The sequence below is a fragment of the Prinia subflava genome, chromosome 4 (genome assembly GCF_021018805.1).
Source record: "Prinia subflava isolate CZ2003 ecotype Zambia chromosome 4, Cam_Psub_1.2, whole genome shotgun sequence".
Lineage (NCBI taxonomy): Eukaryota > Metazoa > Chordata > Aves > Passeriformes > Cisticolidae > Prinia > Prinia subflava.
In genome coordinates, this window is record NC_086250.1 from 30,734,285 (window position 1) to 30,760,675 (window position 26,391).

Sequence of the window (26,391 nt, forward strand, 5' to 3'; positions counted from 1 at the left end):
TTATACCTGTAATTTTACCACCGTACTAAGCACAGATTCTGTTTATGAACCCATGCTAAATACATCTAAATATTACTGCTAAAATTTGTGTCTTATTCTCAAACACTTTTTGTAACTCTATGTGCAAATAATGGTAACCCTAAAGAATCATTGTCTCACTGATTCTAAAAGTGATGTTCTATTATTTCTCCTTTTAAGGCATTTAATAGTTCCCTAGAAGGAAATAAAAAGGTAATCCATTTTAAGACAGAGTGATAGGATTAGAGTCTTCTGGTGTTGGCTTTACATATGACATTGGTATGGCATGTGGGAGGAGAGGAAGGCAATGTTTTAGTGGTACTTTCGTGGGAGGAAAAATATGCTCTCCTGGTATGAAATCTAAAAGACATGCTGTTCTAGAATTAGGTTAAAATGAGAATTTTTCTTTTAGCTCTGAATCTGTTCCTGTGAAGGCACAAGTTGTGTCTTGAGCAATTTTAATTACCATGAAGAGTTTGTGTGGTTGAAGGGTTAATACTTATGAAAAGGCAGCAGGTGTGGTTTCTGCTGTTCTATTTTGTCATGAATGCTTTATGAAAGCTATATTGTGAAGATACTATATAAAATTCTTTAAGATCATTTTTGAAGATCATGATGCACAGGTTGATGAAAAACCTTTACTTCAAAACAAATAATCATATAATGACTTGTATTTGAGAGAAGATAATGTTACATATTTTAAGGTTTATCAGTTGTGTCATGTTTTCACAATGGAAATATGGTTCTTTGTAGACTTACAGACATCTGTTTAGTAGGCTTCACAGATTGTGGTAGATATAATTTATTAACTACCAATCACTTTTGAGTACTCTTAGTACTCTTAGTATTCATTACTTACTCTGCTTATCACAGAGTTCAAATGTATGGTTGTGCTGTAATTCTTTATTACATACCTACAAATCACTTAGTCTCCATTAATTGTTTTGATATAAAGGCAACTTATAAAACTTTATGCTCAGAACTCAGAAGAGTACATTGACCCAAGAAGTACAGCATTTTTTGACTGCTGCCTCTCTATCTTTACAATCTTCATTACAAAAATGTTGCTTCAGAATTTATGCTTTTTGACTGTGTCAGTAATCACTATATTTTTTTTCCTCCCAGCATCTCAGTCTACCAGTTATCATTGATTCTCGCCACTGTTGCACTTCAGCATTCCCCATCTGCATCTTTTTCCATCTAGAAACATTTCTATAACCTTGTTACTTGAACTGTAGCCTTAAAGGCAACTGTCCTGTTCAACACGTTAACCCAACCCTGCCACTGTTAACACAAATTCAGGAATCATTTGCATGTTTTCTTTGCTGCTAATATATTTCCTCTCACATGATGAATAACACTGTCTTCAACTTTGCCAACTGATCTGGTCCTCCCTGCTCTCTAATGCCAGCTCATCCTTTAGTATCATCTTCTCGTCCAGTGTCTGTCTGCTGCGTTAGCAGCTTCTGTCATTTGTGGGATTATCACCTGTTCCTGTTCAGGCCAGCCACCTAGACCATTGTGTCTTATTTCTACAGGGTTCTGGATCTCAGTGATTTGTGCCTTTTTATCTGAAGCTTTATCAGTTTACCTGATGTATGGAGACATTGTCTAATAGGGGATTGATGTGTTCTTCATAAGAAACGAAGGAGAAAAGGGCAGATGCTGGCTTTATTTCTATCACACCTTCACTGACAGATTGCCTCTTGATACAGTTTGTGCTCATTTGAATGATGGTTTGGTGCATTATTTGTACTTTTCTTTCCTTAATCATTTTCCAACTTGAGGTTGCTATCCTATATTCCTAGTCTAATTCATCATCCTACCTCATACATATCACTGATTCCAGCCCCAATGGGTTACTCTTTTTCTACTGGCTATCAAAGACATTATCACTGTGCATTTTTTTTCCCTGCAAACATTTCAAGACCCATTTTAAATCTGTTTATGGCTTTTTGGCACTATTCCTACTGAAAGAACGCTGTTCAAATAACAAATTTTTGATCAGATTCTCAGGTTAATTTATATGTGTCCTATCTATACCTACTTACTCGTTTAAGGCTCTGCTTTAAAGAGTTCTTCTCCCCTTCTGATACATGCAGAGAGAAAAATGCAGCCTGCATTTAGGTATCTTTATGTGTTCTTGTTCAATGCATTTATCACACATGTAACACATCAGGATCTTAAGGGCTGTTTACAAAACACATTGGCAAGTCCCTACACCACTGGAAGTAGCTGATCAACATATTTACTTTAATTTTTCTATTGAAGAAGAGAGATACTTGAGACAGTGATCTGAGAAAATGAGAGTCTTTAAATACAGCCATTCTCTTGGGTGAATAACCACACTGAAGCTTTTGTAGGATCTCTGGTGAGTTTCTTAAAGCTCCCTGAAATGTCTTCAGTGAGATTGGAAGTCTGTAGAAATCCTTGTAATGTTTTGTTGAATAACTACCAGAATTCCTGGCAGTAAGTGGTCAAAAACTTCTGAAGGTCTTAGTCTAGTCCAGGAGAAAGAACAATAGGAGAAAGACTTACTGAGAATTTTTTCATCAGCTGCAGTTGTGTGCTGTCCTACTCCTTTATGGGAAAAACATTATTACTGCCCCTAAGATGATTTGTGACAGAGCAGAAAGGTTTTTCTTTTTTCCTTCATTCTGTGAAGATTTGTTAATGAAAGTGATGCAGTATAGGTTGAGAGGGATGTCTGGAGTAATTTCATCTAACCTTCCCCTTAAAGGAAAGCCAGCTTACATCAGGTTCTTAAAGCCTTGTCCAGTTCATTTGTTAATAATGTGTAAGGATAGAAATTCCACCACATTTCTGGGAAGCTTGCTCTAGTGTTTGGTTGATGAAAATGGTTTTTTTCGTAATATTTAACTAGAATATCCATGCTCCAACATGTCTGTTGCCTTCGATTCATAGTGGACCTCTAATATGTGTGTGTGTGTGATCTTTCTATCTAACCATACCAGAGATGGCAGTAAGATCTCCCTGTATCTTTTCTTCTGTAGAACATACGTGATTCTCTGGCTTTCCACAATATCACAAGTTCCAGCCCCTTGGCTATCTTGTTCGCTCTCAACTTGATCGTTCCAGGATGTCAGTGGCTATCTTGGACCAAGAAGCCCTTAAGAAGACACACTGCTCTAGATAATTAGGGTGCAGAAAAGTATCACCATCATCTATTCTTGACAACAATCTGCCAAGAGATTTTAAAAACAAATATTTAAAAATATAACACTCTTGATTATCTATTGTGAGTTTAAAATACATGTTTAGATATTTTCTCAGCAGTTCATTTATTTTGAGCTGTAGCTAAGAAAATACTAGTATTATCTCTTCCTCCTACTCTTCCTCCTCTTTTCAAGGAATTTTAATTTCTTGCTTCATCAAAACCAACAATCCATCAAAGCTTCCACACTTAAAATGCCTGCTTTTGTGTTTTGGTTTTTTTTTTTAATGTAATTTTATTTTCTTGCTTCAGAGGTTAAGCTAAGATATGCAGATATGAATGTTCTTATAGGGATTTTATTAGAAACACTTGCATTATTAAACTGCCTGAATTATGAACACCTTATCTTTTCAGCTTCTAGCTTAGTGCTAAGGCCAGTTGTTTTGAACATGGTGAAAAATCTTTTTTCATCTAAGGTTCATACTGATGCTAATTCTTTTGTAAACTCAGTGAATGAAGTCTGATCCTTGTGTCAGTGGAAAAATTTCAGAATAATCTTCCGTATGGAGTTGCTTTCTTTTGGACTACAATTACAAAACTATTAAGAATTTCTATGTCTTATTATGGTTAGGAAATAGCTTTGGATTTGATGATTCATTTATTCAGTTCTCCTGTGTATTATTGAAAGCACTGTAAAAATTAGCTGTGTATGCCTAACAAACTGGTACTTGTGTAATGTCCTGATGTTTTCAATGGTAAGAATCCTCATATATTGCAGTTACTAGAAATTAGGTGTGTTCTAGCCTTTTGCACTCTGAAAATATTCACTAAATTGGGGTCAAATTTGGGGGCTGGGAGTGGTGTTTCTTTCTCCTTTCTATTTCATTGAAGACAGAAAGCATTACTACCTCTCTCCCACCTCTTCTCTATGTGTCAAGCAACTTAACATTGCCTTTGTTTTCTGAACTATTGAAAAGGAAAAATTGCAAGTTTTGTTTCTCTTTGGGACTACTTCTTTCTGTTTCATCCTCCAATTTTAGTTTAAGTCGTGAGGGAGGTTGGATCTCTTCAATTCTGTAAGGTAATACAGATACTGGTAACCTCTAGTCCCTGATAAGCTGTTGGAAACAAGGGAAAGTTGATGGTGTCTCTGTAGTTTTTACTGACAGAAGCAGGAAATCACTGTAGAGGCTCTCTAATGTTTCATCCCCTGACCTTGCTCATGTAAACAGGATTTGGAGGAAGCAAAGCAATGGACTGTAATCTGGAAGTCAGAATGTCTGCACTGGCTGGGAGATGTTTGCTGTTCTTTCTTTCCCAGTGCCATTTAACACTAAAAACAAGACATTCTTATTGTTCATTTACAGTACAACTTCTACAAAGTTAAGACTGGGTTAATTACTGAGTGAGGAAAGATAAGAATTGTTTCTGTTTGGAGCAAAAAGAACATACTAAGTTTTAAAATAGAAAGTTTATCTGTACTGCATTTGGAGTGGGTGTCTTGAGGCAAAAAGTAAAAGTATCTGTACTCTCAATTTGTTGTACATCGTTTTGTACACATTGCTTTCGCTGTTTGTGTTTCAGGGTTGAGGTATTTTTGATAGACTTTTCTCTGCATTTGTTTTAAATTAAGAAAAAGTCCCCCCAAAAAACCAAGCTCCACAGTCAAAAAACACCCTATGTATTTAGAAAGACAGCAATTATGAATGAAAAATTTGCATCTATTCTTCCCTTTCTGCATACATGTAGGCTTAGTCAACTATTCTTCCTCATGGAAATTTGCTTGGAATAGATCTTGGAGTAATGTCTCTTCCTTGCATGGCTTAACATAATTCCAGAATGCAGCAGGAGAGGAATGACAATAGAAATTATATCTCTTAAATTTAATTTGATTTAATTTAGTTTTAAAACTAATTTTTAAAACACTTCATATTTTTCTTACCATGCAACTTCACATTTATTCTGATTTACATCCTTTCCTGGCTTCAGCCTTACGTGGAAATAAACACCAACTGTCTTCAGTGAGGTTAGGGAGAGGGTAAAAGGAAGAAAAGAATTAATGGCAATTTTATGCATAGATCATCTCCTCTGGGGCCTAAGTCCAATTCAGAAGGGAACAGCTGGTAGAACAAAACTCATATGGCACTTCATTGTGCAGAGTAGTTACCTCTGCTATTTTTTATAAATCATTTGAAAACACAACAAACAGCTTTCTGTAGTTCATACATATTAACTTTCCTAAATGTCCTCAGACAAAAACTCTGATCATTACATGATATGCATACATTTTTCCCTACCAAAGAAAAGTTCCAGCAGTATTCCCTTTGAAAGACTGGAATCACTGCCCCACGTGTGTTCCTTGTCCAAAACTAGGTTGCCAATTAGACTGAGCTCTGCACTGGAGAGTGATCCACCAGTAAAAGGGCTTTGATAAGAATTGACAGTTCCCACTCTCTTCCATCACCTTACCTCCTTTGCTCCCAGACAGAGATATAAGCAAGGCCACTCCCTGAATAGCTAGTTTTCATTTACTATCATTCTTCTGATTACCTGTAAATGCTTATTTGAACAGTCAACTCTCTGAACTCCCAATGACAACAGAATTAAATTAGGAAATAGTGTGGAGAGAAAACTGTGTCTCCAAAGTTTTGAGGTAAAGCTGTCTGCACCCTTTTCATAGATGAGCATACCGAAAAACTCTCAAACAGGCTCTGAATGGCTCATGCTAAGTTTTATACAAACAAAGAATAAATACTGTAAATGGAGGAAGTCTGAAGTGTTCAGTGCTGCAGAATAAAAATAAGAATTGTACTTTTGTATCTTTGCAGATGAATCCCCCTCTCTGTCCAATCTTGCTTTTAAACAGGCAATTTTTAGTGCTTGGCTTATAGCACACTTTAGACAGACCTTTCTACTCTTTGCATGCTAGTCAGGTACAATGTGTGGGGCTGGTGCAAGAGGATAGGCTGCCTTCTCCCCAAAACCCTGCAGCTAAATGTGTTCAGCTGCTCTCAGGGAAGGAAGGTTTTCCCTTCCTCCCCAAGGCTACCCCTAATACATCTGGAATAACCATGAAGCAGTAGAGACAGCTCTTTCTGTTGCCCAGCTAGGAGCCTTCTAAAGAAGGTATGGTGTATATGAACAAAATGGTTCATCATAAGTGCCAAAAAGATGAAGTGTTTCACATATTGAAAAGCGAATTTCTAAACTTGCATTTTGAGCTGCTGTAAATATCTAGGCATGTTGAAAAAGATTTGTGTACATAATCTTAAAAGCAGTATGCTTTGATACCAGTGGCATCAAATAAAGCCTAAGGATCAAATGCTTGAAGGTGGATCCAACACATGTAATAAAAGAGGAATATGATCCAAATGGTCCTTGCATTTTGCAGTGATGCTATTCTAACACAGCATGTAACAGCTAGTTTACTAGGAGAGAACAGGAAGTATGTTGTGCCTCTACATAATTAAGTAATAATACATGTCCTGATGTTCCTTAATAGTCTTGATTGTATTCTCTGAGCAAACTGGAGCTGGAGAGAAAGTCAGGTTTTTATTGGAGACTGAGTTCTGAGTTTGGGCACTAGAGAGTGCAAGAATATAATATTTCCTGTACTATTTTTAGCCTGCTTTCCTGAGGAAATGTACATTATGAGATTGTACTTTTTATTTGTCTGTCACTGTTCTGTCTCCCTAATAATTTTACAGTCAAATAATTAGTGGATTGGTTTTTTAATGAAATTTGGAAATTAGCAGTTAGAATAAGGAAACATATTAGTGCCATCATTTAAGAAAAAGTCAGTGGATGTGAACTGATACTGGAATAGGCATGGAGTAGTTACTGGTGACCCACCCTGTAACATATGGAGGGAGCTTGAGTTCTTATAGAACAGGAAGCCTAGGAGAGGGACCTAACAGGAAAAAATAGCAAACGTGCACACATACACAAACCTTTTGTAAAATAACAGGCCTTCTAAAACTGGTAAAATTTAACTTTGTGTAGGGTTTACTCAGGGCAGCTATGTTTCAGGAATGCCTTTCAAGTTGATCCATGTCTGTGTATCGTTCCTTTAGTGCATCAGCACATTTCTTGGAACCAGAGGGATGGAAGTTCCAGGTGTTATTTCTCCCTCAGTTTCCTGAGATACTGTACATGTATGCTCTGACCTTGTCTGTTCGAGCAGTGTTTTGCTCCGCTTTGACTGGAAATCTAAGCTGTATTCACAGTTCTCACAGCTGATTCTGCGGCACGCAGAAAATGCCCGACAGCTATCAGCCCACACATCCAATAACAACTGGTTCCTTCCTCTTCCTGGGGAAGAGTAACATCCTCTGAGAAGAAGTGTCCCCCAAGGAATGCAGGAACAGCAGCAAGCCTTTCACACAGGAAATTACTACTATAGCACTTGTAGAAAAGTGTTTCTGTCACTTGGCTTGTAAGTCTGTAATGAGCTTCCTGCTGACCTAGATGATGATTTACTACTGATCTAAATGCCATTTGTGAGTCATTTAGCTTAATGGAAGTTAATGAAATTATCATTCAGTGTCTCTGCTACCCTGTAAGCACCTAGTTTAACGTCTTTTATGCAGTAGTACAAATAAAGTTTTCAACTTCTTAGTATTCACAGGACTTTAATAATTCTGAGATTGCACATTTTGTGGGACTAAGGAGCAAGGGAATACTTAGTTTAGGTCATAATGTGTGTGTCTTTGAGAAGACTGATTTTATTTTTGTTTATCTTAAGTTGCATAACAAAACTGAGCTACAGATCAAGTATGTCTGAAAACAAGATTGTAAAGCTAAAATACTGCCCTTGAATTACTCTTTGTTCTTAAATAAAACTGGACTGTAAATTTAACACAACATTCTTGCAACTGTGTGGTAGAAGCTTGACTATAAAATGAAATTTATTTATATATAAAACCCATATGTTATTCAAAATTGTGTAAGCAAATTTGTTATAAAAGCAAACACTTGAATACTGATTTAATATTTTGTTATTTTTTTCCTAAATTACAGTACTTAAACAAGTGCTAGCAAATTCTATTTATCACTTAGAGTGATATCTAAACCCAGAGGATGCTTTCTGACTAAAAGCTTGTTTAGAGTGTTTTCCAAATATATTAGTTGTTCCAATACAACACTTCTCTCCTTGAAGCCATGCTGCATTACTGTCGAGTAGATGTAGTTACTTGCTTAATGTGAGATAATGGAAACTCTGAGTCACATCCAAGAAATTACATAGGCTGCTTAAAACAAGACTGAAAAACGTGACTTTTCAAATAAAATTCAGCAACTGAGGAAAAAAATCTTCAGCAGAGAGGTGTTTGATGTAGAAAAACATCTTGGTTTATCTTCCACCAAAACAGTGTGGGGGTTAGAAATTAGGTAGAACAATGCTAAAGGATGATTTCACAGTCATTGTAACTTAATAACTGTTTTTATCTGGTTAATTCCATACAAGACAATTCTCTGATTTGTTCAGCTGTCCAAACGCTAATACAAGCAAAAAGAAAAAAATGAGAAAAAATTATTTAGAGATAAAGGAGTAGATGAGAGCTGTCTGTAACCCAGCTGAATTGACTGATGTCTGTGGAGCCATGTATCCAATGTGATTGTGCTGTAATACGTAGAGGTGTGTTGCATGCATGCAACAGCTGAATGTCTTTCTTAAGCTGGAAAAAAAATAGGAGGAAAGGAGGTGGTAGTAATGGTTTCCTTTTGTTCAGGCAGTACCTGTTGGATTCAGCTGGGTTTTTTTTCAGCCTAAGAGGATTCAGATTTCTTCTGTCTGCACAGCTGTAAACAGCAGGTAACAGAGACTGAATGGAGGCAGCTCCATCCTTTTTGCTTGAATCTGAAGCATTGTAAAGTAAAAGCTGAGAGTATATGGCATCAGAGGAAAGCAAGTGAGAAACAGTCTATGGTTAGTGATTCTGGAAGAGGAACACTGGATTCTGTTGCCTTTTTGCAATAAAAAGTATTGGGAAAAAAACCGAGTAGCTCTGTGGGTGACACTGTCGGTGGAAGTATGTGGTATTACTGCTCTGAAGAGTTGATTGGTTTGGTTTGGGCTAGTTCTTTTTTCTGTGTATCCCTTGACATATGGTACTCTGATTGTAGCAGTTTGGGTTGGTTGAAGGAGGGAGACAAGGAGGGGAGAGATGCTGTCCTCTGGTGTGTTCTAACTGCATGGATATTTCCTGCACACTAAGGTGTGAGTTCCACCCTGCATGCTAGCTCCTGAAGTGAAGGCACTGCAATGCAACTCTGAGTTAAATATTTGCAGTATTTTTATTATAAAGGAAGACTCCTTACTTGCAACACAGATTTAAAATGATTGCTTTATCCTTAAACTATTCTTAGATTAAGCAATATCAAGTGTTCCTCACTGAAAAGGTTACTCTTCCAAGATGTTTTCTCCTTCCTTACATCTCTTGGGAAAGGAATTCAGTGTCCATATTTCCAATTTTTGCTAGTGTAGTGAAATAGTACAATACTGTTTGCTTAGTAATTTCAGTTAGTTGCATGTAAGATACTGTAATTCTTCACTTAGTAACCTTATCAAAGATTTATAATTTTGTCCAGTTATGTGTCATTGTAGATCTTTTCAACACCTCTGCTTTCTATAGTGTATTACTCTGTAGTGTATTCTTCCCTGATGCCTTGCATGTGCACAGAAGTTGTATTTCGACACTTGAATGAAGTCAGAATGCCAAATGACCCTGACTGTTTTAATAGTTTACAGGATGCCTTTTTTGTCACCTCTAAACTTGACTTTCTAGATCGCTGGTATGTTTTGTGTGGGACTAAAACAAGAGCAGATTTCAATGGAGTCACTAAAACCAGAATAATTCTGCAGTATCATTCTGATTTAACTGTTTTTGAAGAAACACTAGCTAGATAATTGAGTTCCTGATGCATTACAACCTAAAGTGCATTAATAAAATTGCAGCATGCATATTATGGATATAAAAAAAAGGGATGATTTTATCAGAAACAATTTGACTACATACTTGATTAGAGAGGTCTTCAGTTTGAAAGACCATTTCTTTTCTGTCCCCTCAAACTGCATTGATGTTAAATCTTTGCTCTATATGTCCTAAGTCAACTTTTGAGTTGATTTTTTGGCTTTTTCCTGACATAGTTCTCATGCTGACTGTGACCTGTGACCACACAATTATCCTGTTTATCCTTTGTGATTACGGATGGAATTTCAGCTTCCCCACTCCCCTGGTATTTTCTCCATTATTGTAGGATATATTAAAAATCTGTATCATTATCTGACTTGCGAAGTTATTTCAAAACCAATAGTCTTTTTTGCTGTCATTTGAATAGAAAGTATTTTGCCAGAAATACAATTACAACATGTATTATCTTCTGAAATGGAAGATTAAAATACCTCATTAGATACATAAAAATATGTATAATGCTTTAACATCTCTAGCTAATATGTATGCAGTTGCTGGGGCTTCTTTTGTTTCTGATACTTTTAAAGTACCAATAATCCTTGAGTTATAGAAATTATTTTTTCAAGAGTGTAACAGGCCTGTCAGACCACTCCAAAGTTAATGTTTCTTGGATATTTTTATGTAATTCTCAAATTTCTCAGTTTCTGCTGTTCCCTAATTTGATTCCTATCACAGTAAATTGTAAAACTGAATTGACTTAAGTACAAAGTTGTTTTGGTGCTACCAAAGCAAATTTTTACAATCCCACCTCTGAACAAAGCAGGACTGAGTGGTTTTTTTACCTGGACTAATGAGACTGTATCCAAACCTTCAGCATATTTACTATGCTGAGCACTGAAATAGCTCAGGATGGACTTTTGCTATTTTCTCTAGGTATTTTGTGAAATCTATTAAAAGCACATAAATTTGACTTTTCAATCAAAATGTTGACACTTCATTTTATCCTTACAGGATAAACTCCTTACAGGAGTTTTTTGTGACATTGTTAAAATTTGATGTCCTTTTGAAACCTTCACCATCCACTATGGGCATAGCACTTCATTAACAAAAGCCTTGGTAAAATCCTGAGAAGAAACCCTGTTTCTTCTATTATATAGTGAAATATATATTTTTATGACTATAGTCAGAGTATTTCAGTTCCAAGCTATGAAATATTAGACTTTTTTTTTTCTCTTTTGCAGATAGTAATATCTGTCTCTTTGGCAAAGTGTTCAAGCTGTTATGCTGGCCCCGTTGGATTTAACTTTGGACTCTATTATGCTGGATTGCTAACTTAATTCAAATGTTTTTAGATCTTTGATATTTTCCTGTAAGAAATTTGTGTTAGAGGAGATTTGATGCTTCTATGGAGTAAACAAACTCAGTGGTATTGTCGATGGCCACCTGGTCAAGTGGTATAACCACCTGTGGTTACTGCTGCTCTGTAAGGAAATCAAAAGCTACCAGATCTTAGCCAAGAAGAGATTCCTCTGTGAAATCTTTGTGTGGACACTCTGCTCCTATAGCGTCCCCTAAGAGGAGGCAATTTAGCTTTGTCTGTGCAACAGAGTTTAGTTGTGACAGAAGTTATATTGATATGAGGTAGCAAAATAAGAAAATTAGTACCATAGCACCGACACTTATCCTGACAAAAACCATTGATGCAGATGCAGCTGTGCTGGTAGAAAGTAGTTTCTTTTAGCTTTGCATATACCTTTGAAAGTAAATTGTGTGTAGATATGCATGTAAGTATACAGTTGTGTATACTTATGTAGGGGCTGGCAAAGAGCTCCTATGTGCTCTTGCAGCAGGGGGCCCTGCTACAGTGCCAGTGCCTGGAGGGAGGCTCTGCAGCACAGGCAGCTCTGCCCTGTCCCAGCCTCCCACTCTTGAGGAGCAAGACCCCTGCTCTGAGTAGGCTGGAGCCCAGGGACTGCAGCCCTTCTCAGCTGCAGAGAAGGGCAGGGTTGAGGAGAACATTCTTCACAGCCTTTAGTTCTTTTTCTGGCAGTCTGTCTCGTCAGGATTTTGTCTTCAGTAATTTTTTGTTCATTCTTATTGAGAGGTGGGGTTTAAGACAGAAACCCCACCTCTCATTTCTTCTCATTTACATACAATGTAAGTGATTCAAGATTAGTTTTGCCCCAACAGATTACGTATGAAAGCCTTACCTAGGAGAAATCAATTGCATGTTGTAAAGTATACTCTTTTATTTATTTTTCTCTCAGGAGTAAACATGCCTTCAAGAACAAGAAATTCCTCTGGGTTTGTTGATCAATTTCTTTTCATTGTAAATACATGTTGAATATGGATATACTAGGTGACTTTGAAAGAGCTACAGAAAGTGCTGTCCTTTATATGTAATTTAAGACTCTATATGACAAACTCACTGTTACTGGGTATTGTTTCTTTGTAAAGTTCAGCTAGACTTTTTTTGTGAGGTATAGGTCTAAAGGCTTTCATTCAAATTTTTAGGTAAGGGGAAGAGGACGGAGAGGAGTCATGAGCAGGCAAGCCAGAAGAATGGCTGTCATTTCTCTGATTAGATATGTTCCTGGTGAGGATGCTGTACTCTCCCTCACACTCTGAGGAATAACCCTACCCCCTTCCTCCCATGTACTTGATGACCTCTGTGAATCCCCACAATCTGCTATTTAAGTACAGGAAGTTTGCCCACATGCTAGGAAAGACCTAGGGATTTTATACTTTTGCTTTCATTCATTAACATTTATAATATCAAAAATAGCAGAATATTCCATATATAGTGGTAGAAAAGAGGCCTTGTCCACCTAGGGTTATTAATTTTCTGTCATTACTTCGTTCTAGTGAGTGTTTTATTATGTTTACAGTTTCTCTTACAAGTATTCCTGCCCTCCTTTAGCTTTTCTCTGCCCTGGAATGGATAAGAACTTCAAGCAGATTATGAAATATATATTTTTATTAGGACTCTATGTAGGTAAAAAGAAGCCATTATGGAAACTTTTTTTTTTTCATTTCAGCCATAAGATGTTTTCTTGGGGATGCATGCAAGCAGTCCAAAATAATTTGCCTAAATTAAACTTGGGTACTTTATTTTGTAATTGTAAATAGTAGGAAATGCTTCTGTAGTGTCATGCTATTTCTCCTTAGCTTTGCAAACCTTCTTGCTTAAGATGAAGATATACTGGAGGTAATTGATTACCTTTTTTTGCCTTTCTTCTACAGGGTACATTTTTATATTTTAGTGCCTGTGGTGCAAGTGTTTTTATAAGTTATGAAAGTGTTTGAATATAGTCTTCCTGAATTGTTATTTTAGAATTGACTTCCTGGCAGGGGATTCTCACCTTTGGAAATTGAGCCTCCAATGATTTCTGTCTGGTTTGTTTTGTATGTTCATTATATGCTTTGGGGTTTTTTATTTGGTCGTTTTGTTGGGGACTTTTTTTTTCTTTGGTTGTTGTTTGGGGGGTGTTTTGTTCAGTTGGTTTTTAATTATCAACTCCTAACTTTTCACCAGTATTGCTTATTTTTTGGGGAGAAATCATTAGTTTTGTCTAAAAGTTTAAACTGATGCAGACTCTCTGCAGGGTACTATTACTGTTAGAAATTAACATCAATGAGTAAATTAAAAAGAAAAAATCACCGTTTTAGTTCAGTTTATTTAAATCAAGTTTATTATTGATGATCTGAGAGTTTAGAAAGAAGTACTTAAGGAATTTTATTTATTTCTAACTGGATGCACTCAAATATTTGTGGACTTCTAAGAGGTTTTTATTAGGGAAACAGAATTTTTTTTTTTGGAGAAAAAATATTTTTTTGAGAAACAAAATATTGTTTCTTGGAGAAAACAAGGCTTATTCCATGTTCTTTTTCAGTGCTTTCTTGACACAGATGGAATACAGAGAAAATATTTTTGTTCTGCACTAGACTCTGTATATGTGGAATCATAAAATACTGAGTGCATCGGATGTACTCTGTTTTACAGTGTTTTCTCAAACCAGAAGTAGCACTCTGGGAAAAAGATGACATAAGAAAACCATGTGGTCAGTTCCTCATTATGTGTGTGAAAGGATGCTTGTAAAATGTGATATCATTTCTTTGCATAGAACTTTCAGAATACCTTGAGATGTACCTGTGGACGGGAGAGTTTATTATTTCATGCCATCACAGGAATACTAAGTTCAGTATAGCTGTCATCCTGATAGAAATAAATAAATCTAATTAATCAGACCATAGTTGTACATGCATCAGGATTTCAGTTAATTTTGTACAGATAACAAAATAAAAAACCCCACCAAAATAAGCTACTAGTTTTCATTGTTTCGTACTGGCCTTCTGGCCTCTATGAACTCAGTCAGCTTCAGGCTGAATTTGCTGTTTTCAAGACTTAAAGTGTTACGCTCTTCTATATTAAGTGAAAATACTAGTTTTGCTAAAGAATACAGTCTGATAGTTGGGCCTGTTTTATTGGCTGTGAGTTTGTGATCTGGTACCACTGCTCATGATCAGGCTCTAAACTGAAGGGTGTGCTACCTTCAGTGGTCCTCCAAGGTGTTTCCGTGTCAGACTGGATGTGATGCCCTTCTGTTAAGTGCTTTAAATTTTTATTGCAGCTTGGGCAATTTTTTAAAAGCTCTTATGTGTAAGATGACATGAAAGACTTTGATAAGTGTGTAAGTTTGTGTTACAAGTTCTGAAAGTGGACTGCTCAAGCTAGAAAATGCTTAATAGAACTTTGTTCTGGATACGCCACAGAGTTTATCTGTATTTTACTGTTTGAGTGCAAAACTTCATTAAAGTTTGGGAATGAATGATTCCAGAGCTACCTCATCAGATAACATGGGGCAGAAAGCCACATGGCAAGTTGTTGCTGTGCTGATTCATTTGCGTGCAAGGGGAGAGGAAATGAAGAATGCTGTCATCAGCTGAAACTACAGGGAAATTTTCTTCAGTAGGAACTGATAAAACAGATTGTGATTTAACATACTCAGTGTTAGACTAATAGATCAGAGAGCTGTTTCATGTGGATCACTCATTGACTGAAAAAAAAATTCAAAGCAGTAGAAGTGATCTGTGGCTAATTATGTCCTACAAAAAAACCCAACATCCCCCCAAAACAACAAAGAAAAAACCCAAACCACAGGGAAAAAACAACTCTTGAATGGTTAAATTGAGCATTTCCACAGTGAACATTTTTTATATTGAGGGTAGGTTCACAAGAGGAGGAAAAAGCAGTGTTAATGATAGTACTATTACTCCTGAGAACTTCCCATGATTTCAAATAACCAAAAGACACAGGAATTCAGTATCTGGTAAGGTGGGACACTATTCTGCCTTTGCTCTTTGGTCTGTTTGAGCTTAATGCCCTACTTATGACTAATTATTTGTAGTTGTTTTAATCACAGAAATATTTTGCTATGATTAGGCAAATGTACCATGTGTTCAAAATTTAAAGGTTTATTTTTAAAAAGCAGACTATGCCAATTTTTGTGATTCATTAGGAAGCTTACCAATGTCATTTTTTTATAAGCCCATCTTAATTGTGAAATCTCTAAGATATGCTTTTAGAAATTGTGGTGCGCAGTTTCCAGCTTTGGAGCTTGTAGAAGATTGAAGCCTGTTGATAGCCAACTGAGTGACAGAGACTTGTATTTTTTCTTTTTTCCTTTTCTTTCCCTTGAGGGAATTTTTTTATTTCTATAAACAAAACTGCTCAGGCATTCTTATATATGGATGCATTTTACTCAGATTCTATTCTTAGCAGTCATGAAGCAAAGGGAGACTGGGATGCAGTGTTTGCATCTATGGGCTGTGTGAATATTTCATGGGAAAACATTTGGGAAAAGGCAGAGGTGATAAGGTTATGTGTAAGGATTTTTCACAAATTGATCAAGTACCACCCACAGAGTTTTGGCTATTTTGCTTGACAGAAAACAAAGATGAGCAATTATGGTTTGCTGTTTGTGACATCATTTTATAAGCTAAATTAAATTTTCTGCTGAACATCCGCTGGTAATGTCATGGTAATAACTTCCTATTGATTAATTAAATCTGTTCCTTCTCCTCCTTATTTGTAACTTGCATGAAGTTGCCCAAATGTGGGTTTATGTTATTACTAATGAGCTGTGAATGGAAACACTGTACACATTTTAATTTTTTTCTTTGCTTTGCTCAGAAGTAACAATCTAAAATTGATTGCCTTATTAAAATTTCTTCTCTCAAAATAAGCTATAGCTCTGATGACTCTCAGAATACTTTGGGGTTTTTTTGAATTATGAGACATTTTTACTCCATTGCTGGTGACATATAGAATTGTTGTTTATGAATTGGTAGCATTTCAATTACTTAAGAAAGGAGCTAATTTGAAGGAAAGACAACATTTAATTCTTGAAACATTTCATGTGAAATAGACTGTGAGTAGAAAGACTTTCTTTAAAAAGAACTTCATTTAAAATAAAATGCTGAATGAAAGTGTTGGACATGAACCGACTGGTATCCAAAACTAAAGGAAATCTGTTGAGACTAATGTCACTCCTTTACAGGAATGTCTTGGCATTTGAGTGTTCTGTTAGATTTCAGCAGTTTTGGACCTTTTGCTGAGCTGGAGGAGATTGTAAAGTGAGATTTGGAAAGGTTAAAATATAAAACAGATAACCTTAAAGTTATAGCAACATACTTGATGTCTGACAGTGCTTAAAAAAACCTTTACAAATTTCTAGAATATTATAAAAATAACCATTTTGGACACAAGTTAGATAAGTTGAAAATTTGAAATGGTCTTGTTTCATTTCTCTTACAAATTCTCAGTCATTTGTTTATCTGTGTTTGATTTTTGACAAACGTCAAGGTCTTTGCCTTACTTCTATAAATGCTTTCATGTTGTATTGTGCTCCTAAATTCTTGAATATGTAACAGAAAAATCTCAACTTTCTGCTTAACCCAGTACATTGCAAGACTTTTCCACTATGACTTGCAATGCTGGTGGCCTTTTACTGAGATACAAAACATTCTTTCACAGCCTATTTGTCTGATATGTTGAACTTTGGATCAATTTTACTGTAGAAAAAAAAGTGGTAAGACTTTTAATAGCTTAGCATTTGTTGTCTTTACTGCATTGACAGCTTTCCTCCTTGGGGTGAAAGAATCTCTTTAGGCTGGGTTTAAGAGGAAAATTTGTAATCACTTTGTGGGAGCTTAAACTGAAATTTCTACTTAATTTTCAGTGTGAAGTGTGGTAATCTTGTTTGAAAAGAAACAAAAACACCAGCATCAGAATAGAAGTGTTCTTAGAACTTAGCAATGTCTAATAACCTCAGATTATTTGCCTCTCCTGCTCCATTCATTTAAATTAATTTTAAATCATCAAAATCATAGCAATTTTTGAGTGTCATTGAATGTTAAATCTATTTTTTATTAATTTTGTGTACTGGAGGATTAATGGATTATCCTCGGGACACTGAACTTGCAAAGTAGAATGATTTTAGCAAAGTCAGAGAGTATCAGAGTTTACAGTTATATCTGTCTGTGCCAATTAGTTGCTTTTATCATTCAAAGGCAAGAAAATATATGTACTTCCCATAACATTAGTGCAGGTAGCTTTGTGAACATTAGGCAAACAACACTAAGTTTATTTACAGTGATCTTATTGGTACTGGTGTCTTGCAAGACCGGGGTTCCAGCCCGGGTCTTACTCACACTCTTATTTCCTTCAGAGTTGGGGAGTGTGAACTTGCAGAGCTGTGTTAACCTGAGGTGAGGAGTTCTGGCAAATGGTTTCCTGGAGCTTTCAGGAACTGAAGTACTTCTGAGAGCCCTACTCTTCCTTAGGTTTGATTAAAATCAGCAATAGATGCTATAATTTTCAGAGAACACATACAGGTGTTGACAAAATATGATTGTATAGGATCTACAGATTGTCCCTGCACCGAGTGTTTTTCACTGATGCTTTTAACTTCCTTTACCAACTGCCTGTGTTTCTTAAGGCATGATAACTAGGCAAGTTTACTACTGCCATGCAGAATATATAATGTTTGGATTTGCCTAGTTTTCCTGCAATGTGTTCCATCTACCAGGCATCCAATTTTTCTAAAATTTGTTGCAACTTAATCAGTGAGTTCTTTGTCTCTCTGATATTTAGCTAATCCTGGTTGAAGTTTGAAATCTTCAGGGCAAAGAGTCAAGATTTACAGACAAAAGCAAGGTTCCTGTAAGCTCCTGTTTTTGTAGATATATCACTGAGAAGTCTGTTCTAACAGACTCTCCCATTGTAGTTAAATACAAGAGTGTTCTTCGTAGTGTGATTGGTTGTAAGACAGGAATTCTTTAAAACATGGCAATATTATTTAACATTTGAATGCCGAATTGAACTTAATCTTTCCCACGTTAATTGGCATTTGAGACTATATTGATTTTGTGATTTGGTAAATATGCCAGTAAATAAAACCTTCCATTAATACTATTTCCCAAGAACCTCAGATACATCTTCGTAATTTGGAAATAACATAGTTAGATGAGTTCTTCTAGGACTTCATTAACATAGTATGTCATATCACAAAATCTTTGTAAAGAGAAGATATGGATAGTCTTAAGTCTATATATACTTACATGTTCATTGAAAAGTACATGGGATACATTGAGAGCCAAAATATTGGTATTTGAAATGCTTGCTTTTGAAAACTTCTGAAACTTTAAAGTAAGGAGCTAAAGCAAAGTAAAGTTAAATGAGAAATCAATTTTCTGCCTATCTTGTCCAAAACCCAAGCCGTTTGTATTCTATTTCATTTTGTGCTAGCAAGTTACTCTTGTATAATATACAACTTTTTGGAATAATTTGAAGCTGACATAACAAATTTTTTTTCACATTGAGAAGAAAATTAAATTCATAGTATTGGAGAGAGAGAGATGTAATGAAACCATCCAGTTAGGAGAGGAAAAATTCTGGGTTCATGTCTTTTCTCTTTTAAAATTTTTATTAATTTCATTCCCTTTTATAAAAAAGCCTCTCACGAAAACAGAACTTAGCTGCTCCTGGCTCAGCATTCTAGATGCTGAACTAAAGCTTCCTGTTGACCAGTGACATAACTTGAGCAGCATGGCTGGAGAGAATACCCTTTCTTCTGCAGTTTTGTGCATTTAAAGGCAACAGCCTGGCTGACAAAGCCTTGCTCTATGATTCATGAGTTTAAGTAGACTTGAACTGAGAAGACCAGTTCTCTTAGTTCAATGCAAATATTATAAACATCAGATTTTTCTGTAGAACAGCCTTGTACGTTTAATGTTTGAAATCTCTAGTTTGATGTCTAGCACAGTTTTATTTTTGCCACACCCTGGTATCAATATGCCTTGCTGATAGATTTCAGTGTTAGTTACATCAGCCATTCATTATTTGACATGCCTGGTTCATTTGCCTAAGTCAGCCACCAAGCACAGAATGGAGGGCTGAAAGGAAACTGGAAGTATCTTGCTGTGAATCTATCTGTTTCTTTATTCATAAAGAAATCAATGAAAGTGATGTCAGTGAATACCATGGTACTATCAAACCTTGAGATGGGTTCCCTCTATTTTTTGGTTTCATAGCATTGTCAGTTAAGGTCTGAAGAACATGCCTGGGTATCTGCCCTTGTCTCTACTAACATCATGCTCTGTACTTCATGGGTTCTTGCCTGGGAGCTTGAAGCCTGTCTTTGCAGAATGGAACTTTTAACCCAGAGAGGGTTGTAAGACTTTCTTCTTTGCTCTCTTAACTCACCACAGTCTCTGCTTTCACCCATTTCGCACCACACAGGACTGTGCAGGATGTTTTCCTGTGAAAACACGGGAATATTATTGTGGACAATGCAGCAGTATAAGTTCACAATAATATTGATATGATTTAGTATTACCTAAATTTAAAATAGTTACATTATCATAGTGGCAGTATTTAATCCATCAGTCTCTGATCCTTTATGAATCAAAGGCAGGGTCAACTGCATGTAAATCATTCTTGACAGAAACTCATCAACATGCCCAGGTAATCTTGTAAAAGTCTGCTAATAATTCTGCCTAGTAATTTACATTCTACAAGATTATTTTAGAGACTCGGGGGATTTTTTTTTAATGTTTGACAATGATTTTAATACTCTCTCTTTTCAAAATCTATTCAGCCTTACAACATATAGTTTGGGCATATTGTAAATATTGTGTATTTTAAATACATCAGGTGAGACTAAAATTTCCCCTTTGCATAGCTAATGGATATTTTTGTGGGCTGTCAATAAATTCCAGAGAAATAGTGTATTTCTAACAATTTAAAAATTTTATTTTGTAAATGTAGATATTTCAAATGTAATTAGAAATAGTAAAACTTAACTACCACAATTTATTTTAGTGTAAAAGTAAACTAAAATTGACTGAAGATATAAGGTTTTCAAAGAAATCTCAATAAGTCATTAATTAATCAGGTAAAGTTGCTGTGAAGGACTTTCTAATGAAATAGTGATGATTTAACCTTTCATGACACAAAAATACCATTAAGAACTTCAAGGCACAGACAAAACCAAATTGGTGGGGAAGATCATGCTCTCTCACTTAGCCTGAAGCACTGTTTATACATCATAGTTATTTCTCTCAACGTTGCATTGTGTGGATCTTTTCTGTTGTTTTCTTCTCCCATTTTCTAAAGCAATCAATTTTTCAAAAAGGACCAGCACTGAACAAACAACTAAAAAAATACCTTTTTTTTAATGCTGAAATAAGAGGGTAATTCATACTAAAGTTTCATACTATGAAGTTGGAAGGAGAGCTTGTGGTCATCAAGTCACATATGGATTTTTCATCCATATATGACTACTCTGAGTGCATTTCTTTGTCAACAAGAGCTAGCTTTTTGAAGAAAACACCTCTCATTAATTGTATTTATTCAATCTTTAATTCAAGCCTTAGTGGAACAGCATGTAGCTCTTCAATCGTGTACCGGAATTATGTACCTGAAGACTGCTAGGATTTCCTTTATAGCCTCATCCATCACAGCTGGAATTCTCTCTTAGGTCAGAACAAATTGAAATGTAATGAATTGGACCTGATTAAAACGCATATCTGACTGTCCCTGTGTGTATGCATATATCTGTAGATTTTTTTTATTAAAAGCCTGACTTGGTTCTCCTGTCTTATGGTATGGTTCCACTTAGATGAAGACAAATGCAGGCAAATCTTCAGATGATGTTTCTGTATTCAAGAGCAGTGGTGGAAGTGAGGAACTGGAGAGTCCCTTTGCTTCTCTCTCGGCAAGAAGGTCAAAAAGGAAGGCAGAGACCGAGAGCGGGTCAGCTAGGCATAGTGTGAAACAGCACAGAGGTGCCTCCTGCTCCGTGGACCGTGCTTTGAGCCACATCATGGGGCAGCTGGATATGTTAACTCTCGTAAGTATGCAGTAACAGGTGACACTTGCAGTGCAAAATGACAGTGCTAGCAAAGGGCAGCAATACCCTGGAGTCATGTTCATAAATCAGAACATTAAAGACGATAGGGTTATTTTGAATAGCTCTATACTCAAGTGACTGTTTTGGTGTTCTCCCTTCAGAAAATATTGATTGCATATGTTGTGTTTGCTAAAGTGAAAGCTTCCTGGTATATAATCATAAAGATCATTGCTGTATTTTTAACTCTGGGTGAAGAGAATTGCTGATTTTCAATAGTGAGATTTGGGGTAGTTTTGTCAGAAGCCAGTTGTTTAGCAGACATTTCAGCTGGAGCAATCACGGCACTAGCAGGGCATGAACAAAGTAAATTGGCAATGTACCAATAAATCCCTTTCCAAACTTCCTGTGTGAGGCGTTGGCTTAGGTAGGAGTCCAAGCAGTGCAGTAAGTCCTAGTGCCAATTTGTGCCAAAATGCACAAATAGTCAGTGACTTTGAGTCACTTGTTTGCAAATGCTCAGCGTGTCTTTTTAATGCAAATTTAACTTATGTTTTAAGATACTTCTTTGTAGTCTGTAATGTATTGACATTATATCACTTCAAAATGGAGCAGCTTTTTTTCTGTGTTCTTTTGCAATATGTATGTTAGTAGGAAGAAACTGGTTTTGGGAAGTATGGAATCAAGTCATGAGTTGAAAATGATTTGTGTAGCAAATTGGATGGAAAGGAAACTGCCAGCCTGGGCCCAAAAACCTACTTTTTGCAATGAAGATAATCTCTTGGAGAATGAATGCCCTTTAAAGAATTTATTTTTTTCTCACTTCCTTTTCTTGAGGATGTCTTAAAAGTTTCTTTTAGGTTTTTGAAAGACATAATTTGTGGTCACAGTGATGGCTGTTTTTCTATTGAAATATGGATGCAACTTTCACATAGTATTTCAGACTACTTTACATTATGCATGTATGTATTTTTCTTTCTCAGGGAAAATGTTTTGCGGAAACAAAAACCTTTGTACAATCTCCATGGAGGCAAAACCATAATTTTTAAATACAATTGAAAATACTGGAATAGCTACAGAGAAGCCATTTTATAGTGGTTTTTTTCCTGTTGAGCTAAAATTACTTTTCTTATGTTACTGTGTTGCACACTTTTATAATACTGTGTGAATACTATAAACCAAATTGAAATTATTCTCTTCTTCATGCAGACTATTTCAATCCTGGAACAACGTCTTACTTGTACTGAAGACAAATTGAAAGAATTCATGAAAGACCAGCAAAAAATGTTACTTAAGGGAAAATGGAACTAATAAAATATGAAAATGAACTATGTTGATGAATATGTTTCATAAAATCAAAAGGAATGTTTCTTCACTGGATTTTGCTATAAGCAGAAACATCAAATGAAAGTAATAAAAATGGAAGAAATTAAAAAAAAAAAAAGGGTTTCAAACATTGGTAGCAAGCAGATATTCTGGTTATCTATTCAATGAAGTGCAGCCCAGTCAACACTAGTATTTTCTAAATAATTTCTATGGAACATTCCAGGACTCTTATTTCAACCTAACAAGGTCTTTGAATATAACTAAGCCACTAGCTACATATTTTTAGATGAATAGGAGTTACTATGGAGGTTACCACTGTGCAGATTTTTAAACTCAGGCAAGGATTGTGAAAATCATGTTCTGTGTGCTAAGACAACTTTACTTAAACACCTGAATTGAATAAGACATCATACCAAAAATGCCAGAGGTGTTCTTTTTCCCTTAAATATTCTCAAGTGTTTTACCAAAAAGTAGTGAGTTATTCTGTATCTTCTAAACATTTTAATGACGATTGCAAGAAGATGTAGTGTGAAAACTTCTAGTTACCAATACAAAAATTAAGTCATTTGAACTTTGAAGCTATAATTGCATCTATGTGAATTCAGCAGCAAAACTGATGCATTTGAACACTTCTGCTTATTGCATCCCTATCAAAATTTAGTTTTCATATTTACAAAAACAAAAATCAGCTTCATACTTCTGAAAAATATATTTGAACCAAACACAAAACTATGCAAAATCTAGGTCATAAATACTAAAGATTCTTATCCTATGAGAATGTCCACATGTGCTCAAGCTTTGCATGCTATGGATGTACCCCATCAGGTAATGCATTGTGAACACAGACATAAGTCCGAAAAAACTTTGCAGTGTATGATGATTTGGGTTTTATTTTTATTTTTAATAAAAATGCAGTTCTTAAGTAATTTTAGGTCTCATTTTTTAATGGAAAATATTTATTGTCTTTATGTCTATTTGTTATTTTTTTAAATGGCAATTGCAGAACACCTGTTGTAAATCCACAGTTGAAACTAGGTAATCATCCATTTCTGTAACTTTATGTGTATGCTTAAAAATAGGACACTTGAAATGGGGGAGCATTTTAATCCAATTCTGCAACTGACTGTATATAGATAAAGCCCATTTCCCAGGCTGAACCTCATTAACATCAACAGAGTTCAACTTTAGTACATGAGCTCACTGTGCAAATATGAGTGCAGTTCAAGCCACAGAAATGTGCAGTCCATTTTTCTTGTATAACTTCTTTTCTCTCCCAGCAACCACCTTCAGTTAGCCAGACATCACCTCACTTCCTTGGTTAACTCTGATTTTTACCAATAGGTACTCCATATTGGCAGCTCAGTCTTGAGCACTTCTGGTTACAGCAAAGAAGCAGTCTCTTATAAAAGTTTTGGGTGCAACTGTTTCTAGGCAGCATCCTAACCACAGATCTTTTGTCAAAGAATGGTCTTACGTATTCCAGCCTGACCTTTGATTATGCAATTGTTTATACTACTATGTAACACAAAGTTATGTAAATGCTGCCTTTTAGATCAATTGTACTTTATGAATTCGCAAATACTCCTGTGATCGTTGCCTTTTCTTGTCTCCATTAGAAGATACAAAACCACGTAGCTATTAAAATTTTTGCTTATTTCTTGTTTTCTCTTGGTGGACTATATATGTCTTAAATCTGCAATTTTTCTTCTAAGTTTTTTCAGGATTATTTATCAATAAGATTTGGATATTTCTTTTACTTCCATATTTTTAAATAAAACCTCTGCTGAAATTTTCCCTTCTGCCTTAGCTCCTATCTCTAATCCCTCTTCCTTTTCAGTACCTATTATCTGGAGCATTTACTACTTAATCCAGATTATTCCTCCGTTGTTTGTGAATCTGGTGAACCAACATAACATTCCCAAATTAGGACGTGTTATTGTCATTCTGTTGGGTGGTCTGTTGATACTGAAACTCAACATGATGACACTTGGGAGCATGTCTGGTCATGATTGCTTGAAAACAGGATGGAGGTATTTTCCTCAAGATGTGATGGCTCTCATAAAACACATCCACAACTGTCTAACATGATGTGTCTTTTCAAAAAGCATTGATGTGGGCAAGTTATCTTATTCTCTTGATCCACATAATTTCTAATAAAGTTATGGAACAGAAATGCTTCCTTAAAAAGCACCTGCCTAGGCTGTTAAACTCTGAGAAGCATTTACTGTAGGGTTTATACTGTCAAATAACCAGTGCCTTGACTAATTTGGATTATAAAATGAGAGGATAATGACTGCTGTTTAGTCTTAGTTGGGCTTTTGCACTATGTGAAAAAATCATTGCGTGGATCTTTAAATGATGAAAAATATATCTATATTGGAGACTGCATTGAAGTACTGATAGCCCATACATGTTCTAAACAGGTTCAACAATGTATCTGGTGCAGTACGGTTTCCTGCAGGTTAAATTGTCCCTCTGATACAAAATATAAATAGGCCACCCTGTTGGAGAAAGACTGCTTCCACCTTCCAGGCTTGCTACTGCAAAAATGGCTCAATTACTTATTAAAAAGAATGACATGTAGTAGATCCCCAGGGTTTGTGTGTCGAGAGAGAGAAGGTGGTGGCAGGAACAGTTGTTGCTGGGAGACTGTCTCTGGAGAAACCCAACTTCAAATTCCTCAAGTGTCGAAGTGCTGTGCAGTAGCTCAGCAGCTCATTGCAACGTACTTCAGCAGACATTTCAAAGTAAAAATACTCTTCCAAACTGAAAGAAATGCTACCAATTGTTACTTCAGCATTCACTTTTTGCTATTAACATATTTTGTATCCATTTAGGGTTTTGGAAAACCAGTTCCCAGAGGTGAATGTATCTGAACAATTCCCTTGTCTTTGAGGGATTGTTGTTTCTTGATTTTACACATGTAAGATAATAATTAGTTTTTTCACTATTGTCTTCATGGTGAGAAAGCTAAACTGTAGTTTTAAATTTTGATTATATTAGTCTTCTGGCTGGAAAAATGTTGGCAGAATAGGTTCTCATTGCCATTTTAGGATGTCCTGAACACATCCACATAGCATGAGGGATTTGAAAAATACAACTTACCATCTTTATTCATATCTATTTAAATAAATAAACATGCTGTACTATTTTTAGGGTAAACAAAGTTCTTTTTTCTTCCTAGAGGTTTTTTTACAGTGTTGCTGAATTATTTTCATTGCCATATCACAGCAGAAAATCACTCTTGATTTTTCTACTGAGCGACAGTAGCCAGGATGTAGCTATTTCCAGGGACATAGCTTTATGTAACCTGTTTACCTTGTAAGACTTGTAAAAATCAGAAATTCTGTACTCATTGCCCCAAACAATTAATGAATATGTATGTTCACATTGGATCCAGGAACAGTATGTTTTTGTCAGAGTACCCCTCAGGGACATTTGCACGCTTCGGATGCATAATACAATTGAAGCTGTTTCTTTGTGAGAAAATAGGTTAATGACTTGCCAAAAGGCAGATGTTAATTGGAAAAAGTGCATACAAGTCCTTTTC

General features: G+C 35.8%; 1 protein-coding gene across 2 annotated transcripts in view; it reads left to right on the forward strand.

Moving 5' to 3' along the window:
• Window positions 1-24,504, forward strand: part of POC1B (POC1 centriolar protein B) — a 51,595-nt gene extending 27,091 nt beyond the window's left edge. For both annotated transcript variants that reach the window (XM_063396362.1, XM_063396361.1), the window contains 2 exons: window positions 21,288-21,518; window positions 22,725-24,504. In XM_063396362.1, coding sequence (XP_063252432.1) covers window positions 21,288-21,518; window positions 22,725-22,826 — 333 coding nt within the window. In that variant the 3' untranslated portion in view covers window positions 22,827-24,504. The remainder of the gene's footprint in view (window positions 1-21,287; window positions 21,519-22,724) is intronic.
• The last annotated feature ends 1,887 nt before the right edge of the window (window positions 24,505-26,391 follow it).